Source organism: Parasteatoda tepidariorum, chromosome 1 (assembly GCF_043381705.1).
Source record: "Parasteatoda tepidariorum isolate YZ-2023 chromosome 1, CAS_Ptep_4.0, whole genome shotgun sequence".
In the NCBI taxonomy this organism is placed as follows: domain Eukaryota; kingdom Metazoa; phylum Arthropoda; class Arachnida; order Araneae; family Theridiidae; genus Parasteatoda; species Parasteatoda tepidariorum.
In genome coordinates this window covers 77,119,926-77,140,335 of record NC_092204.1, presented here as the reverse complement: position 1 = coordinate 77,140,335, position 20,410 = coordinate 77,119,926, and the positions used below count along the sequence as shown (strand labels likewise).

At 27.3% G+C, this 20,410-nt stretch overlaps 1 protein-coding gene across 4 annotated transcripts in view; it reads left to right on the top strand.

Moving 5' to 3' along the window:
• The window catches only part of LOC107453006 (relaxin receptor 2), a 189,367-nt gene that overhangs the window by 157,104 nt on the left and 11,853 nt on the right, over nt 1-20,410 (top strand). For all 4 annotated transcript variants that reach the window (XM_043048232.2, XM_071182793.1, XM_071182789.1 and 1 more), the window contains 8 exons: nt 7,277-7,348; nt 9,899-9,970; nt 10,377-10,448; nt 10,534-10,605; nt 12,024-12,095; nt 14,616-14,687; nt 16,500-16,571; nt 19,377-19,790. In XM_043048232.2, the coding sequence (XP_042904166.1) occupies nt 7,277-7,348; nt 9,899-9,970; nt 10,377-10,448; nt 10,534-10,605; nt 12,024-12,095; nt 14,616-14,687; nt 16,500-16,571; nt 19,377-19,790 (918 nt within the window). The remainder of the gene's footprint in view (nt 1-7,276; nt 7,349-9,898; nt 9,971-10,376; nt 10,449-10,533; nt 10,606-12,023; nt 12,096-14,615; nt 14,688-16,499; nt 16,572-19,376; nt 19,791-20,410) is intronic.

Genomic DNA, 20,410 nt, shown 5'->3' with positions numbered 1-20,410 from the left:
ACTTTTATTCAAAATTATATATATTTTGAGAACTTATAAACTAATAAATTGCAATCATTTTCTTTATTCATGGAAGTATTAAATTGAGATTTTCTATTGTAAATCTGAGTTAGCAAAATAATGCACCATCTGTAAAGATATTGCAAAATTATTTTATTTTATCATTGTTTTTTTTTGTTCAATACTTAATATGTTAGTTAGTAATTCTCTTGATAGCAAGTCTTTTGAACCTTACAAAATTAGGTCAAAATTTGTCGAACTAATTCTAATATGTCTCATTTTCTTTAATATATTACATTGAAGTTTTTGATTTAATAATGAAGCAACTATTTTTTATACAATTTTTAAGATTTATACAGTAAAGTCAATTTCTAAAAAATATTAGTCTTCATTTCAAAGAAATCGATTGGTTATAATAGGATTTATAATTTAACGAAACTAAGAGGAATATTAATTGCATTAATTGATGTAAATAAAGATTTTTCTTGAAAAGCTTTTAGAAATATAAACCTTTCATTTTTTAGGAACTGCTAAGTAATAAACTATTTAATGTTTAAGCCTTTATTAAGATTTTAGAATGTTTAAATTTTTACTAAACTCACATTTTTAGAGAATTAAAGTTTAGTTGTCAATTTTGTTGTAAAAAGATAAACAAAATAGTTAATTTTCCTACAAGTTAGTTAATTTAAATTATAAGTTTGTCCACATCAGACACTTTATTATTTCATGTTAATTTTCTTTTAAGAAAATGAGGAGTTAGCTATAAGTAGATAAAATATTTTTAACTAATCTCTTAAGGGATATCTGTGGGGTGTAGAAAATTTTATTAAATTAAAACTTTTTAATACTAAGAATGAAGATAAAGTCCTTCGTTTTTTTATTACTGATCTTTAATAACTAATGTAAACATTAGATTTTTTTTCTTTCCAATTCCTAGACAAGTAACTTGATAATAATTTAAACTTGGTTTTGTGCGTGTGGTTTAATTAATTAATTGCTAGATATACACAATTCTGTTAATTTATCTAGCAAACGCTTAGAGTTTTAAAAATGTCTTTTGCTAAAGGGTATTTCTTTAAAGGTTATAGATATAATGTAACGGTATTTTTAACTCTTACTTGTTCTATATGTTCCCAACATTCATTACTTATTAATAAAAATAACACTCGAGTAATTTTTCATTGAATTTTTGGTCTATCAAATTATCTTGATAACAAATTAATAGAAGAAAACTACAGTCGTGGCTGTTGTTCCTTTTTACCATTTCATGCGTGAGAAAACGACATTTTGTTGTTAAAATATTTCCTTAAAATATAAGAAAATACTTCAAAATATTTAAAAAATTACTTTATGGGTCAGATAATTAGATTCATTATACTTAATAAATTAATTTTTTTTAAAAAATAGCGTGATTTCAATCGTTTCATTAGTACATAATACACTTTACACCTGAACACGAAAACCACTTGATTTATTTTTCTAAAAACATCGTACAAAGTAAAATTCTAGTCAATCTAGTGCGATCATTTGGTGAGAGTAGCTGTCAAATTGAAACTTTTTCATTTCTCTTATTTTCATTTTTAAAAATCAGGAAAATATTGAAAAAAAACTGCTAGGTGTTAGAGTGACTCAGTTAATATAGCATGAACGCTCTATATTAACCATTTTGTTTTAAAAAAATGAATGTTTTTAAGATGTATGTTATGTATTAATTATGTTATGTATAAAGATGTATGTTATGTATTAATTATGTTATGTATTAAGATGTATGTTATGTATTGCAGCAACTAATGTAAATTCCAGTCATTCAAAAGAACTTTATATTTCATCGAAGAAATTTACTGTAGATTTAATTAAAACTTAATTCTCATTGGAGCTTGTAGTTTAGTTTAGCTAAAGTCCCACATTTTTTATGACAGAAAGCTTTTAATAAAAGCTTTTTTTAAAACTAAAAGTTCTTTTAAAACTAAAAGCTCTTTTAAAGCTAAAAGCTTTTTAAAATACCTATGTAAACTTTGTAGGTTCGATTGTTTTTTTGAAATATTTAGCAATTTTAGTTCTATATTATATTTTAATTAATCAGTTTTCAACAGTGATATAATGAAAACCTGGTATTACATTATTGCATCATAGATTTAAAAAACTTAAAATCGGTAAGAAAAAATAAATTTTTAAAGAAAATAAGCAAGTCACTCCACGCTTGCAAGTGTTGTGATATAATGACAGAAAAATGCATAACAGGTGGAAACAATTAATACATAATATTTCAGTAAACATCTGAATACCAGAAAATTATCTTTACATTATAGACTATTAAGATAGCATATTTTTATGATAAAAAATATACAGTAATCAGGTAATTAAATTAATTATACGCTAGCAACTTTTAGCGATCAGCTTAGTCACCTTTCAAATGAAAACCTTGGTCAGCAGTTCAAGGAGATAGGACTTTATCTTTGGTTTTTGTAAACCTGTAATAATATTTACATTCAGTCAATAACAAAGAATTTATTTATTATTTCGGTTATAACTAGTCTGTGAAAAATTCCGGAACAAATTGATTACTGGTTAAAATTACTGGCACTCGGATTGCATCCACCGTAAAATTCCTTTTTACCGTAAAAGTTTATACCATAATTTTTATAGTTATATTTATTTAATTACAGTGATTCAGTGATTTTGCAGTAAATATTACAGTAAAGATTGCGGTTATCACAATTTTTGTCGCGTTTAATTTGTTTAAAATTTGAATTAATGGTATAAAGTACCGGCACTCTGAATGCTGGTACTTTTTACCAAAATTTGATCCGAAATTTTTTGCAATATTTGAATTTACTCAAGTAGAATGCCTATGAAAAATCCTGAAAAATTTAAAAAAAAAAAACAATCAAGTTGGGGCTTCACCAAAAGATAGACGATCATTGAGGGTTCCATACATGAAAAAATTGGAGCATGCATCAAAACAAATTTTTTTTTTTTGACATGCATCAAAACAATAAATTGCTTTTTCTAAAATTTTTCCACACAGCGAAACATACACTGTTACAATTTTCATTCTAAAATTACAGTAAAATAACCGCAGCAGTCTGCCGATCCGACTAAACGTAAAGTTTACGATAAAGAACATTTCTTACCTTTACGGATTTGAAACCGCTTACAACTAGTATAGTTAAAAAAAACCAGGAATACAAAACTATACGGTTTTTAAACTATTTACAACTAGCATGATTTTTTAAAAAAGAAATTTAACTGAACATTAGTGTTAGGCTTTTCGTTAGGTAATGGAGCTAGACAGTGGTAGAGTTGTCTTTTATTAAATGAACCGTGGAATGCGGTTTAATTAGTTTATCTGTTTGTTTCACCTTTCATAAGAGATGGGAAATACTAGACATTTTGTGTGAAGCAGTTTTATGAAGCTGCCATCTACGCCAGAATGAGCGTATCGTATTCTAATAGTCCAATGCCGCAAATTGGGTTGTACAGAATACTAGAAACTCTTCATGTGTTGAAGGGCTTGGACGAAATACTGTGGCGTTAAAACTGGAAGTTGAACCCCCGTTTCGTCGGCCATGAGAGTGACGGATCAGCACTTTCAGCAATAATATGTTTACTCACCTGCAAGGAACTATGTGGCTTCATACGGTGTACTTGATTGGTGCGATAAAATTCTGGTTGTTTAACCGTATTAGGTGAAAGCAATTGATAAACGGTTTTTCTCGCAGTTAACAGATTGAATACCATCTCATTAATGATTATTTGACTGTTTTGTTTGAACATGATAAAATACAAAATAAATAAATTGTTATTTGACCATTTCTTCCGAGATATTTCCAACAGTACATCTAAAAACCATTAAAATTTTTTTTTTTTTTTTGTGTTCATTGGCTCAGTTAACATCATGAAATAACAACATGCCTTATCATTTTGCTTACCAAAAAATATTTTCTTTAACACTAGATTTGCCCAAGGAAGTCATTTTGACTGCTTTTTAATTTCAATTAGAAATGATGACACAATTTCTTAGAATTTTGTGACTTTTTGTATAACATATAATTTTTTTAGTGTTAATATTTGCTAATACGTAACTTGTTATATAACTGAAAATAATGTCAAAAATTTTAAAAATTAATTTTAAACAAATTTCTTTATACATTTGTTCTTCTTTCACAATGCAGTCATTTTGACCGCGTTTGGGCAAAATAGGTATTTCAGTCTTTCTAGTGTTAAGTATTTATAAATATGTTTCTTAATTATTCATATTTACTCTTGTCAATAGACAGAATTATAGCTTCATTCCAAATTTTTTTAACCGTAAATTAAATTTAAACTCAATCGTTGTTTGAGTTTGAATTCAGATGCATTTCATGCTCTCATCTTTTGAGAACTTTCCATATAACAGAAATTTTTCTTCAATAAATAGCAAAAAAATGGAGTTAAAAGCAATAAGCTTTTTTTTTAGGAAAAATACAGTAGTTTTAAACATTAAAATGGACTGCACGCATTTATTATAAATCATTGAAATTTACCACATCCACTTATGTTCATGGTTCTTTGGAAGTCATATGAGGAAATTAAACGATTGTCGTGCCTAAAAAGTTTTCCAGGAATATAATAGAATTGAGTTAAATTTAGGTTTTTTGAGCGTTTCAAGCCTCAAACACATATCTATTAAAAAATAGCGCATTATGAATACGGAATTTTAGAAAAATCTTTGCTCATGCATCTGGGTAACCTTTAAAATGCTTTTAAAGCTCTAAACCGAGATTTATTATGAATGAAATATGTATCAGTAAGTTTCTTTTATGCGGAGAATAACTTTTTTTAAGTGTCAAGAAAAAGCTGCAAAATACCTTATTTATATTAATGGTGTTAGTGATAGATATTTGCAACAGATGGATACATATCAAGGGATGGAAAAATACAAAAAAAATATTTGTTACTTATTTAACTATTTGGAAGAAGTTTTTTATCAATATAACTTACATTTTTCTTCACGATTTTAAGAGTTTAAGAGTTTTATTTACTGTTGAAAATTAAATCCCCGTAAAAACAAACAGTTTCAGTTTACTACTAAGGTGAGGGAAAAGAAAATTGATTTTAGGATCTTAGGCTCAAAATGTTTTTATTGTTTCTTTATGATATTTAGTTTTAAAATCCTCTTTTTCCCAAAAGAACTTTTTTTTGATTTCAAACAAGAAAACATCTTTTCTTGTAGATCTACTTTTGGAGATTTAATCGTACTAATTGATTTTTACAGATCCCAGAACAAGATCCAATATTTACAGACAAGAATTTTGTCTTGGGTAAACATACCTTTTTTTCCCCCGATGAAATATAGGAGGCAGCAGCAGCAATCTGGAAAATATAGTCCTCATAATTTGGTCAGGAGAGCGATTTAAGGTTTTTATTCTATAATGTTAATTTGACTTTTTGTGTGTTTCACAATATCTCAAAAATTCTTTAAGCGAATTGAGAATTTTTTACACACAACTATAAAATTCGTTTGTCCAAAGATAATTCCATGCAAAAAATAAATTTGAGCAAGTATTTCTTATTTTAATTAATATGTTGAGTTTTATGGTATACAATTTTTACATTATTTTAAAGTATGTAATTTTACACGGCCAAATACAAAACTTGAGCGAATGGTTCCTGAGAAGTCGAATTTTAAAAAAGTCGTATACTTAAAATTCGATTTCTTACAAGCAACGAAATCGATTAAGCTCAAATTTCATATTTTGAAATGTAAACTTGCATAATTTAAAATGATGTTAAACATTATATACCTTACAACTCAAAATTATTTAGGACTATTATCCAGTAAAATAATAGATAATAAATACTTACTAAAATAAATTTTTTGTGTGTAATTATCTTTGGATGTACGAATTTTGTTATTGCGTGCGTGAATTTTTCAATTCGCTTAAAACTTTTTCGAGATATGGCGAAGTACTCAGTTAATAAAATTAACATTATGGAGTCCAAACTTTTGATCGCTCTCCTTTCCAAACTATTGGGCAAATATTTCCATGAATGCTGCTACCCCCTATATTTTGGGGGTCAGAGATCCTAATCCATTGAATTACAAGGTATTTTAATACAGAGAAAGTACGTTTTTGTTTCTGATTTCGTAACTTCAAATACCGTCTGTAATAATTAATTAGCATATTTGTGGTCAGCCGCCGAACCATTAAGCTTGAGTCATAGAATGTAAAAATCCTAACATAAAATCGTTCTTAAAAAAAAAATTTTTTTTAGGCTTATTGTACATTAAAATATTATATAAACGAAAGAGAACTTACTTTAAGACTTCGGGATAGTTAAAAGTGGGATTCTATACAAAAATGCAACGTCTTTTTATTTTTAAATAATATTTAATTTGGCCATAACTTCCCATTTTGTTAATCGCAAAAGGTTTCCCAGATCGTGCTATTTAACTCGGAAGATTTTTCTTCTTGGGACATTTTCAGAAGACTTTTTTCAAAAAGCCAACGACCATCTGCGGAAGTAATTGTGTGCGTAGCGACATATATGCAAAATGGTCTTAGAAAATTTGGACAAAAAATTGTCATGTGAGTCAGCGAGACCATTTCGTTAAGTCCATTTTCCTGAAATGCTAATTCATGCACGGAGGAATGGTAAAATTATCGTACTGTACGGTAGTAATATTTCCGGAAAAAAATCCCATAATTTTAATAATTAAAATCAAGATATACGGTACTTAAGTTACTCCTTCGGTAATTTTTACACTCTTATTGTAACAGTAAGCTTGGAAATTTGGGTTTCCAAGCTTATAGTTCGTATTACCATACTTTTAGTATAAAAGTACAAAATTGAAAAGTAAATGCAACCGGATAAATGATTTTTATGCCTTGCTCTTAAGAATCATGATATAATTATCAAATTTTACCGCATTTACCAAATTTTATCACATATTGTAAAACCACATTTTATTGTTAATTTTACGAAAGTTATCACCAAGGTACTTCGGTAAAAAAGCTTTTTGGTGATTATTAAATTGTACCATATTTTGGTAGTTTTACCTATTATTTGTTCCTCAATTAACATCACACTCTACATTACACATTATGAATTAATGAAAAATCACAAATATTAAATAAAAAAGTGCTTTTGATCAAAATAACTTCTTACGTGGACTTGAGAACATTCTGTTTGGAAAACAGATTTTTATTACTATTATTTAGTTCCTTAAGCAAATCATATATTATTTAATATAGTTCTTAAATAACGTATTTTATTTTTAATGCTATTCCAGGGTATTGTCTCACAATCCTTTAAGAGATATAGATGCCGAGGCTTTTCAAGGATTGTATAACCTTGAGGAACTGTAAGTACGGTTAACATTTAAATTTAAATAATATTTGTTTCCAGTTCTTTTCCTTCAATTGAAGTGAAATAATGCTTTTCCCAATTGTAAAATAAACAACTGATTTAATTTACGATAAATTAATGTCTCACATGCACTACCAAAGAATTACGGGAGGAGATAAAATTTATTCCTTTTCAAGTGTTAAGTTTGAAATGAATTATGTTTAAATGTTTTTGTTTATTGAGAGGGCATCGAGAGTATAGCGTATAATGTAATCTCGTTACCAAAATAATTTAGTTTTTTGATGTCTCGGGAGAACACAAATCTTGAATTTTATGTAATTTAAATGCATTTCTGTCAGAGAGAATAATTTACTTGTCTGGAAAATACAATTATAGTTGACTTTTATTTCCTCTTAATACAATACATGTTATTTTGTGGAAAAAAAAGATTTATAGAAACAGATTTATCTTCTTTAAAGGCATAAAAATAGAAGAAAAAAAATTAAACGAGAAATAAGTTTCTTTTAAAAGTAAGTGTATTGTAAAATATATTTAAATTTGAATAATTTTATCAAAGTAATAAAAAATGTCAGAATCTAGTAGAAATTATTTAACAGAAGTCTCATGTAAAATTACCGAGAATTGAAAACGAAAAGCTTCTGTAAAATAACAGCAAAATATTCACAGAAATTTCGTCAATTACTTTTCGGATATTAGAACTGAAGCCTCTGAGACTTTGGTTAAATACATTAGAGTTGAACATAAATCACTAAGAGATGATAGGAGAAAATGCAAATCTGCGGACCTCTTGCATTTAGTTAAAGAAATCGAATCTCGGTCAAAACTGTGATATGCAAAGACGCTAGTCCCCACACCAAATGTCCGGCTACTTACCAATGAAATAAACAACAATGTTTGAAATGCCTTTCTCTCTTGAAAATAACTCTTGGAAGATATCTCTTTAAAATAAATTTTTCAATAATGATTTTAATAAACACATTTCTTTTTAAGAAAATCTCCCGATAGCACTTCGAAAGATATGAGCTTTGAAAAACCATTATTTTCCACAACTCGGTATTTTTACATAAATTTTTTATAGAGCAGTATACACCTAAGTTACCATATATGAAATATCGAATAATTTTTCCACATTTCCTTTAGCTTTTAAATAGACGGAAAATATTAGTGTCACACCAGTTCTTAAATAGTAAACTTTGTTAAAAGCTCAATTTCTTATAAGAACTAAATTTTAGTGAGAACTAAATTTTAGCAAGAACATTTAGAGAGCATTTACATTTAGTAACGTTAGAGTAATGGCACATTGCATTAGAGTTTTACGTTAGAGTAATGACATTTTAGAGAACGTGAAAACTGAGAATGGGAAGTTAAAAAATAAAGAGACAAAAATTTTAAAATTTAAAAAAAAAATTTTGAGAAAAAATGAAGGGGGAAGAGACTAGCACGAAATGTAAAACATAAATTTTTGCCCGGAACAGAATTTTTTTAGCAGATTTTAATTCTTCATGTATGGAAATGTTATTTATGTTAAAGCTAACTGAATGCTTCAAAATCATTTCCGAGAAACGTTTTATTTTGCAAAACAAAAAGGAAAATGTTGCAAAAGCTGTTATGCTACGCTAGTGCAATGCAGAAATATTTGTAACTTCTTTCAAATGATGTTTTCGAATTCTCTGTCTGAAATTTTTCTTTCCGCAGTCTTGTTATCCTATTTCATTTCTATATTGATGTTTTTATTTTTGTCACTTTATCAGTCTGTAACTGTAAAAGCGTTTGCTAAACGAGTGGTTCCCAATTGGTGTTCCATGAAATCCTAGGGTTCCGTGGAAGGGCCAAAGGGGTTTCAGGAGTCAGGTATTTTTTAGCCAGTTTGGATTTTTAAACCTATTTAAATTCATATTCATTTAATAATCTATTATTTATTCAATATTTCCATTATTTTTATGACGTTATTTAATTGATGGGCTTTTGAAGAAAGAAATTTCATGAAGAATGTTCTTCTAATAATAATATTATGAATGAATTATGAAAAGGATATGAATTTGTGAGAAAATCCATTATTATTTTGCATCGAATAAGAATAACTAAACTCAAAATTGAAGAAGTATGTTTGTCTGATAATCATTCTTAACGTTTATTTTCTTCATTTTCCGTTTTTATTTTAATTCATTTTCAGCTTAGGCATGTATTAAAATTAAATTAAGAACTACACTAGATCTTGCTCTAGACCAGTGAATTAAACTGTCTGGCGTAAAACCGGATTTTAAGACTAATTTTGGTAAAACGATGCGCTTAAAAAATGTATTCCTCATTCATTAACTAAATACATTTTCAAATGATTAATATAATTTAGATCATTGCATAAAAAATCTTTCGTTGATTTAAATGTTCACAATTGCTAAAGAAATATATTCATTAAGTCTCTGGATGCAGCCAGAAAAGGTCGATCATTTAAGGTTCCACAGCCAAAAATAATTGGGAATCGCTGTGCTAGATACCACTTATAAATAAGGTGACTCTCGCTTATACTTGTGACTTTTGTTATCAGGGATCTACGAGATTGTGCACTCGAGAGTTTACCATCAGGAGTTTTTGATGATCTATCAAGGCTTATATCTCTGTGAGTATTTGCTTAAAATTACATTTATTTTTTTTCATTTCATAAGTTATTATCATTTAAATGACATATTTAAATTACATATGACTATGACAAATGACTATTTATCATTTAAATGACATATAAAATTAAAATTAGAAACTTGAAAGAAAAAAGTAAATTTTGCCATTATATTTCCAATATATTTCGCAAAAAAGTGTTGAGTATCTAAACTTTTTGTCTGTAAACTGTGACAAACACTTTCATGTTACTTTAGTCTCTCTGCTCAAATGATAGAAACCAGCTTAATAGTTATGCATTTATTACTCAATGAAATGGATCAAATTGAATATTTTTTGTATTATTGAAATAAGACATGTTTAAAATGCAAGAAGCAAAAATAATTTGTATTTTTATATTACATTTGTAGTTGGTTGGATGGAAACCAAATGAATATTTTGCCTGAATACATTTTTGAAAATTTAAGAATTCTTCAAGTGCTGTAAGTTATTTCCATCAATCGTAAATTGAAAAAATACATTTAACGTCAAATAAAACGAGTTAATTTTTATTTATCTGTTTTATAGATCTCTGTCAAGAAACGAATTGACAACCATAAATTCCAACACGTTCTGGGGTTTGGAGAATTTAAAAAGCTTGTAAGTTTTATAGAACTAGCTTCGTGTAATAATAATTTTGTAACATTGAGGGTTAACACTGACAGGGTTAGCTTATATTTTTCATCAAGTTTCAAAGCATTGTTTATTTATAAGTATTTGACGTTCAAAGACGAGTGTTACGTGGAAAAATACATACATTCTCCAAATTTCTGTTAAATACTACAAATGTTCAATGTGTGCTTTCTTGGTCACTCAATGGTAATCCAGTTCCACCCATTCCTCCAATAGACATATACTTTAAATAAACAGTCCTTTCAAACTGGGTTAATAATTTAAGCCTAGTATTTGGCCAATATGGATAGAGAAAAGCAAATATGAGATATAAATCCTAATTGCACTTTCGCACAAAATTTTAAAAAAATCGGTGGATTGTAAGAAATTTCGAATCAAAGAGAGTGCTTAATGACTTTGGTTTATTTTTATATTCGGTTTCCCCATTTGGATTTATGTTTGATACGATGTGTGGTCATTTTTGAAAAATTTTTGCAACAATAAAATTTTGATAAATGAATTCCGACCATAAATTTTGTGATTTAAAAAACTGATTCTGGAAAGGCAATATTTGATGTACTTATTTAAGCAAGGCTGAATTGTTTTCTATATTAAGATGTTATCATTCACAGCACAATGTACTCAGGAGCAGTTCACCATCTCAATTCAAGAATATTTTTCAAGGTCATATCATGGAAACTGAGAATTTGTCAAAACACTGCAATATTGTTTGTTTTTAGAGCAACTATCTAAACACAATCAGAGCTGGCATCAAATAGAATGAAATGATCGAATGCGAAAAGAAATTTCAGTTCCAAAAAAAAAATCACGCTTTGTTTGTAACTACTCATCCTGCTATCTTAATTTGCTTAATTTGAGTTTCTCGCTGTGGTAACAAGGGAAATGACGCCATAAAATGACACCTTAAAGTTTGGATTTTTTTTTTTGTTGAGATTATAAAACGTTGGAACTAACACTTACCAAAAACTTGCCAATAAATGAACCAAGTTGATTTTTCGTCCGATTTCCCACTATAAGTTGAAAGGATTTACATGTTCGTTCCTAATTAAATGTTCATAATTACTACTATTCGTATCAATAAGGATCAGTATCGTTCGTTGACTCTCCTTTTAATATTATTATAAACAATATTAAAATAAAGCAGTATTATATCAGTTAAGACATATTAAGCAATAATTTATCTAGGCGGAACATTACATATTATACTATATTCAACCCTTTAAGAATAGGTTTGCCGTAAGCATAGTTAAAGACATTTTATTTTCTATTTCTTGCACTGAATGCCACTATTCGTTTCATTTGCTTGTCATTGATATTCTTAACAATGCATCTAGAACAGTGTATTCGTTTCCTGTCTGTATATTGATTATATGTATTATTCATAGGGCCATTTCAATGAATCGCCTACATTACCTGAAAGCCAATACTTTCGGTAATCTTACCTCATTGCTCAAACTGTAAGTTGAGTTCTCTTCATAAATTACCATAATTTTCTTTCTTTACAGTTTTGTACGAGATGCGCTGAATTTATCTGTAGGAAATATTCAAACATCATCGCTTGTATTCTAAATAACAATAATAAATATCAATAATAATAGCAAAATTATCATTTTCATTATAAAATTTTGAAGGCGCTCTGAAATAATTATAAATTTTATCGTCCCATATTCCTAAAATACGTCCTCAGTAATTGCTTACGCTAACGAATAATTTACAAGAAGCTATTTTTTTTCAAACCGCTGATTTTTTAACATTCTTTTAAACAAATAAAAATGTTATTAATTGTTCTTTTCGTTTTTAAAACTGAATTTTACAATAAATGAAAAGCTGATTATATTTAGTATTACTTCTAAAGATTAAAAAATTGTTTTCTCTTGTTAAGAAACTTGAACCATGATGAATTTGAACAGTTAAGGTACGGATCTGTCATTGTTAAGGACTAGGCTTCGATCCCTAGTGGTGGTTAGAAACCAACCCATTGATCGACGTTTGAATCGAGCGATTTTTCTAAGATACACATTTGGGACTTTGTCCATGTTCTTAACATGCTTTTTTAACATTGTACATTACGTTAATTATGCATTAAGTTTATTTTCTTAAAGATTCAATTTGAGATTTTTCCAAAATAAAAAGTTCACCTAAGAATTTCTTTCAGTCTTATTAAACTACGTAATAGATAGCATTTTCTTATAGGTGGAATTGCTGAACTATGTTCGCCTATTCTACATTGACAGTTTTTTTTAAAATTTGCTCTCAGCGGTTCAATAACACCTTTTAAAGCATGATCTTACTTTTATTATTGTAGTTTAAACGAATATTTCATAAAAATAATTAAGAAATGGAACTTCAAGGAAAAATTTTAAAACTTCAGATATTAAAGACTTTCTTGTTTAGAAAAAAATTTCATGAAATTGAGAAAAAACAAGAGAGATTCAAAAATAAGAGAATAGTTTTAATTTGGACACTAATTGCATTAAAGGTAATTTAGGAAAGCAGTGTTATACTTTACTTTTTATATAATATTATTTCTACATATTGTGTTAAGTTTATAACTAAAATCTGTTTGCTTACAGTTATAAAACTTGTTTACATAAAATCAATTGATGGAAAATATGTACTATTTATGTTTAATTTAATAATCATTGAATGGTTTGTATTATAACTTCTAGAAACTTAACTTCTGTAAATTCATTAAGTTTATGTGCCGCATGCAAATTTTGAAAGAATTAGGTTGGTTAGTAAAGAGAAAGAAAAGTATAAATTTATCATATTTTTTAAAAGTAATTTAAATTATTATTTTTGAAAACAGGGAAGGTTGTGCCACTTGCAAGTTGAATCAGAGATCCTTAACCATTGTAAAATATAAATAATATTCATTTTCGTAATTTTTTAAAATTTATTGTTCTTATTGTGCAAATAAAACAAATAGCTAATGAAAGTTCTGGACAGGCTTATGTAAGAGGGTGTATCAAATAAAAATGAGACTTTTTCTAAATATTAAAGTAAACTAATATTAACTAAATATTAAAGTATTGTTTTAAAAAAAAAAGATTTTTATTTTTCTACATGATTTCGGTGAACTTCTACACACTTTTTCCAACGTTTTTGGAAGTTTTTTTTTATTCTAGTGGCATAGAAAGAAGTAGGCCTTGTAGTGAACCGATTGCGAACAGAATCTTCTACCTCTTCATTTGGGGAAAATATCTCTCCACCCCCCAAGGCTTCTTTAAGGGATCCAAATAAATGGTTGTCCGTAGGTACCAATCCCAGTATGGAGGGTATTTAACTTATTAGTAGTGTACTGCCTGTAATTTTTGCAGTGTTACTTCGGCTTTATGTCGTGTCTCATTGCACTGTTGCAAGATCATTTTGCTGATCTACATGCCACATCTCTTGAACTATTAGATTGCATTGACTTTTCACACACAATACAAGTTCACAATAAAAATTTGCACTAATTGCTCATCGTTCATGAAGGGAATCAATTTACACACAACACCTTGTGAGCCCTAAATGATTTGGGAGTACCTTTTCAGCTATTATTATTTGATTATTGTGCGTTGTGCAACAGCATTAGGAATGTTACCCTCACTCATCATTCAAGTTACTAAAAACGGATCTTACAAAGAACAAAACACTGCTAAACTCTAGATAAAATTCTATTAATACCATAGAAATAAGAATAAAAATCGCCTGCGGCTATTAAAATAGTTTCGTTTATATTTGATCCACCTACGTAATTTATCTATTATTCATTACTGTTTATTTGGCGAATTTCAAAGTTGACTGCATCAAGACATTTATAAAAAAAAACTAAGATAGCTTTCAAATTTAATCAAAGCAGTTAAGACAAAAACTGCTGAAATAGGAATTTTTTTTCGTATCGTATTTTTCTAGTTTTGCTTAACTTTTCTTTGTTAGTTAGTGCAGGAATTCATATGGCTAAAAAACTAACGTTCTAAATATTTTTATTTCAGAGATATCCATGGAAACGGGATTCGTGACATCGATAAGAGAGCATTTTCATCTCTAGCTAAGTTGGAATCACTGTAAGGTCAAAAAAATTATATTTCTTTTCTAAAAACTTCGCTGTTTCGAGCCAAATGATCCAGTTCGTAAATATATCGAATTTTACCACTGGAATTTTTGTGACGTCGATAAAAAATTTTTTTTCGATATCAGCTAAGTTCGAATCACTGTAATGTAAAAGAAAAATTCTATTTATTTTATTACAATTTGACTATTACGTGTCAAATAATCCAATTCGTATCAATATTTAATTTTACCACATTATTTTCGCGATACTGATTAAATGGAATATTCTACTCTTGATAGGTTATAATAATAGTAAGGTAAAAAAATTATATTTCTTTATTCAAATTTGCTAACGGAAAAGAACCAATTAGTATTTGTAAATGCAGTTGACACTTATCTTTCTTTTTATTTTTTTCACCGGAGTACATATATTCCTGACCAAAGTAATTATTGATGCAGTAAGTAATTAAAAAGGCTATTTTAAATTCAATATTATTCATTAGTGTAAGAATGACGAAAAAAATATAATAAACATGTAATAATGTTTCGTTTTATTATTTAAATGTTAGATAGATAATAATAATTGCTAAACTATTTACTGCTGCTGTTAGCAATTAGAAAGTCTGTTTTAAATACAATATTATTCATTAGCGTAAGAATGAAGAAAAAGTACAGAAAACATATAATAAGGTTTCCATTTTATTATATAATTGTTAGTAATATTCTCTAGACTATTTATTGCTGCTGTAAGTAATTAAAAAGTCTTAAAAAACAATATCGTTCATTAGCGTATTAAAAAATGTAATAAACATAAAATAAATTTTCCGTTTCATTATCTAATTATTATGTAGTTATTAATATTTGCAAAATTAATATGCTTTTTTAAGAACAGGCATACTTAAATGACATTAAATATACATTATTATAGCATTTGGTACATTACTTCAGGTATTATCAAATAAATTCACAGTTTCCACTGAGAAAGGATGACTTGTTATTAATTTCAGTCATTTTTCGTATAGAGCTAAGAAACGGATCTGAATTCAACAAAAACTCGTTTCTAAAACATCTTCATTGCAAATTTCCCTCGATAACTTTCTTTCAAAATGTAATCTGTTAGAACTCAGGGTGCCAGTACTTTTTACCGTAAAATGCATTTTTACTTTAAAATTTAGCGAAAAAAAATATTACATTCCCTAATTTTTTTATAATAATATTTACTGTAAAATCCCAGAATCACTATAATTAAATAAATTTCACTGCCAAGAAAATCGTATACAAATTTACGGTAAAAAAAGATTTTACAGATGTTGCACTCAATGTGGCAGTACTTTTTATCGCAATTTGATCTGGAATTTTTTACAGTATAGGACGAAAATTTTTTGCCGAATCAATTCCATTTGCGTCGCGGTGGCTCAGGGGATAGTGCGTATACCTCCCAATGAGGTGACCCAGATTCGAATCCCTGCGGTGGCTGGTTGATACGAATTCTGTTCCCTGCTCGCATTCACCACAGTGCTGGCTTAAAATGTTCTCAGTGGTTGATGGTTCATAGTTTAGAATCTCTTTGCCATTAAACTCAATTTGAATAAACTCAATTTGAATAAACTTATATCATCGCCACAAATATAAAAGATAGTCGAACAAACAGTCATCGAAATGGTTAATAAAACTTCAAATTTAGAGAAAGCGCTTTATTAAGCAGTGAATTTTTAAAAATGTAGTGTATAGGTATTTGAATGCAAAAAGATATTATGCTTTACGTCTTGGTGTGTATATTAAGAAACTAGAAATTTCTAATCATATACTATTTTTGAATTTTACAGAAATCTTAAGAAAAATCCTTTAAAAGGATTGCAACAAGGCACATTTAATGATCTTTTGCAATTGAAGCACATGTAAGTTTTATTTTTTACATGTTTGAACATCTACTATTAATTATAAAAAAGATTATTGCTTAATTAACTTTAAAATAAAACAATATAAAATTGTGTTAATATTTTAACTAATTTATTATGTATCTAAAAACTAAAAACATTTCTTCCTTTCGGTATAAATTATACGATATTATGCAGATACGAGTTTCGCATGAATACAAATCAGTAGAATTTTTTTTTGACAAACAGGTTAACTTAAAGCTTATTCTTAAGTCATATCCTTTTTTAACAAGATGAAAACATTTAAAATGAAATAACTTTTTTTTCTTAGGTTATAAAATGCAACGTTATAGAACAGTAAAATATCTAAAGTCTGTAAATTATAATCCCTTTTTTAGAAATTCAATAACTTAGCAAATGCAAAAAAAATGTACTAAACTAATGTCTATTTTTTAAAAACTTTAGTAAGTACTTAAAAACAAAATAAATATTTTTCAAACATGATAAATTTCTTAAATGTTTCAACTGTTTAACATTAAAATTTACCTACATATTTTCTTAAAATTTACTTCAGTTAGATAAATTTATCAACTATTAAGAAATATTCCAATGAAAATTTTTGTGTAGAAACAAATCCTAAATTATAAGATTTTGTTCTGAAAATTTGTGAGTTTAAAAAGGAAAGAAAACTCAAAATTTCTGTCGCTGACGTCATGGAAACATGGAGTTAGTAATCAACAAATATTTTATGAAAGACTTGGAAAGATAAAACATAAAACACATGGAAGATAAAACATATATACAGCAAGTATAAATCTTAGTTCCTAAGCTATGCTAGAAAAAGTAATTAAGTTTCAAAAAGTAATCAGGTTCAATAGTAAACAATCTGTGAAATTATTTCCTTCAATATAACAAAACGCTACTTAGACTTTTTCTGAATTTAGTAAAAAACTAATTCCTATAATATGTAACATTTTAAAGTTTTGCATACTTTATCAGAAAATCTAACAAAATCCGTGTTTACTATTGATAGAAAAGTGAAATAAAAAGGGTTAATGCAAAGAGTTTTCTTAAGATTTTTAATTAATATATCATATTAAAAATATTTTTATGCATTTTTAATAAAAAATATCTTTATAGATATTGTTATTTAAAATAATATAATATATGCTAACTTTAATTAAGTTTGCTCTGGGCTAAACAAAGTCTAAACATACGTTGAAGTAGTCCAATATCTAAAATAATTAATTCAAACACTTACTAGTTATTTTCTTAAAAAAAAATCTGTAAAAGTTTTCGCTTTATTTTTTTATTTACGAATGAAATTGTTTTTTGCCTTCTGTAAAGATATTTTTCGTATGGTAATTTTTATTTTTGCGATATAAAATTAAAAAATAAACATATTTCAAAAAATGAAAATAATATTCTTTTATAAGAATGGATATTAATTGGTTTATTTTTTTACGTTACGTTTATTTTTTAATTATTCTCATTTCATCTTTAGCTGAACATATAAAATATTTTACATTAAAAATTTTATTTTTTTATTTAAATTTTGTTAAGATAGCTTTCTTTGAAATAGAAATGCAATCGAAAAAAGTAAAGTTTATGAAGATTTAATTTACTTTTGCACAAAAACCTATTTTATTTATACTTAATAATAAAAATTTTCAACAGTTTAATGGATAAAAATTACATTTGATTTAAGAAAATAATTGAAAAAATGACATTTGTTCATGATTCTATTCAATATTTAACAGGGAGAGTTTCTTGAAAAGTTTGTGGCCTTCAAATTGCATTTTAAAATAAAAACTAATTATGCGTAAAGGAAAATAATTATTTTGTTAATTGAATAATTATTTTGTAAATGAAATAATATTTATTTTACTCTCAAGACTAACTTACATTTAAAGTATTATTTTTTATTATGTATTTATCGACTGAAAAGTTTTTATAGATGGATCGTTTGGGAAAAATATTAAAAATTTAAATCACTCTACGTGAAATAATTATCAGAGATTAAATACTGTCATTTTTAATTAGTTGACTCAAATTAAAATCTGGGGATTAGAAGAAATAATAAAGTAATTATTTGAATCCCATTTCATCCTTAATTGAAGAGATTTATTTATTCAATATTGCTTTGAATCAATCGATTCGAATCATTCAACTCAATCAAATAAGAATCAAATCTATTTATTTTAACAACTTGATTATATTCAGACCATCGGTTATAGCATTATAAATGATTACCTTTTTTTGAATAATTTAGATGATTCATTGAATAATGCAAAACTGACGTGAAATGCATGAATATTTGTTAAGACTTCTTACGACGCCATACTCAGAAAAATAAATCTGAAAGAACGAGCTTTCCTTCATCAGGTAGAAGAATGGATGGTAGAAAAATGAATGTGAGAAAATTGAAGGGAAGTGAGAAATAAAGAATATTTTCATTTTATTTCTCTTTTATGCTCCAATCTTCTCGATTTCCTTCTTTCCTCAAATAATTTTTGCACATTTTTTTGTTGTTTTTTTATTGGCTCGTCTTTTATTCTCCCCTGCATATATTCAATTGCTCCCTCCCCATTCATTTTTCTAACACCAATTTTCTCTCACCATAATTTTTAATTACCTGATGAAGGAAAGTTCGTCCTGCACCAGACAAATATGGTGTCGTAATATCAGCTCTGTGTAGGATCATAAGAATTCTTAAAAAAATTTCGTTTGATCACATATCTTGCCAATTTATAATGTTAAATGTATGAAGTTCTTTTGAGATATTAAGCAATAGTAATTTTTCTAAATACTTTTCTTTATGTTTAGATATTTCGATGAATTTTATCTATGTTCTTTGGCACTGCACGTACGCGTATGTGAGCCCAGAGGAGACGGTATCAGTAGCATAGCTCACTTGTTGGACAGCGTAGTACTGCGAGTCAGTGTATGGCTTGTGGCATTCGTTGCTGGTTTGGGCAACGTTGCTGTACTTATCGGAAGATTCTTATTTGCTGAACCTAACGAAGTTCATTCGTTTTACATCAAAAACTTATCTTTGGCTGATCTCTTGATGTCAGTCTACTTATTCGTCATAGCTGCTTATGACGTCCTCTTCAGAGGAGAATACATTCTTCATGAAGCAAAATGGAGGCACAGTTGGCAATGTAATGTAGCCGGATTTTTATCTACACTTAGCAGCGAGTCATCTGTGCTGATACTTACAATAATTACTATTGACAGGTAAATTATATCAAATAGTATTTAACATGAAAGTAATTCTTTAAAAAGATTTATTGTTTTGATACGACTATTTTATTTTGATTGTATTGAAATTTGTGCATAGTAATTTGAGTATAACTTTAAAAACATTACAATATTTGAATGAAATTGTAAAAAAAAATATATATATATTTTTATTCAAATGATTTATTTACATACAATGACAATTATTAATTTTAATTTTAACAATTAAGTATTAATGACAATTTTTAATTCTTTTATTAGTTCGATTGAAGTTGGAATCAGGTATTCATTTAGAAGATAATATTTTTTCAAGCCTGAATGGCATTTAAATATTTGTTCATTAAATAAAAAAAGCTATTACTTAAAAACTGAAAGTGTATCCCAGATTTCGTCAAACTTAAGGGGTAAAATATTAAGGGAAAAATATATCGAAGGCAGGTAATGAAAAAATAATACACTTATTCATGACAGCACTTAGAACATGAGAGAGTTGAATATAAAAGCGATTAACACCGAAGTCTGAAATTGTACTAATTAATTAATTAGAGAGGCTTACTTTCTGGTTAACTCAAACATATCATATATATATATATATATATATATATATATATATAACA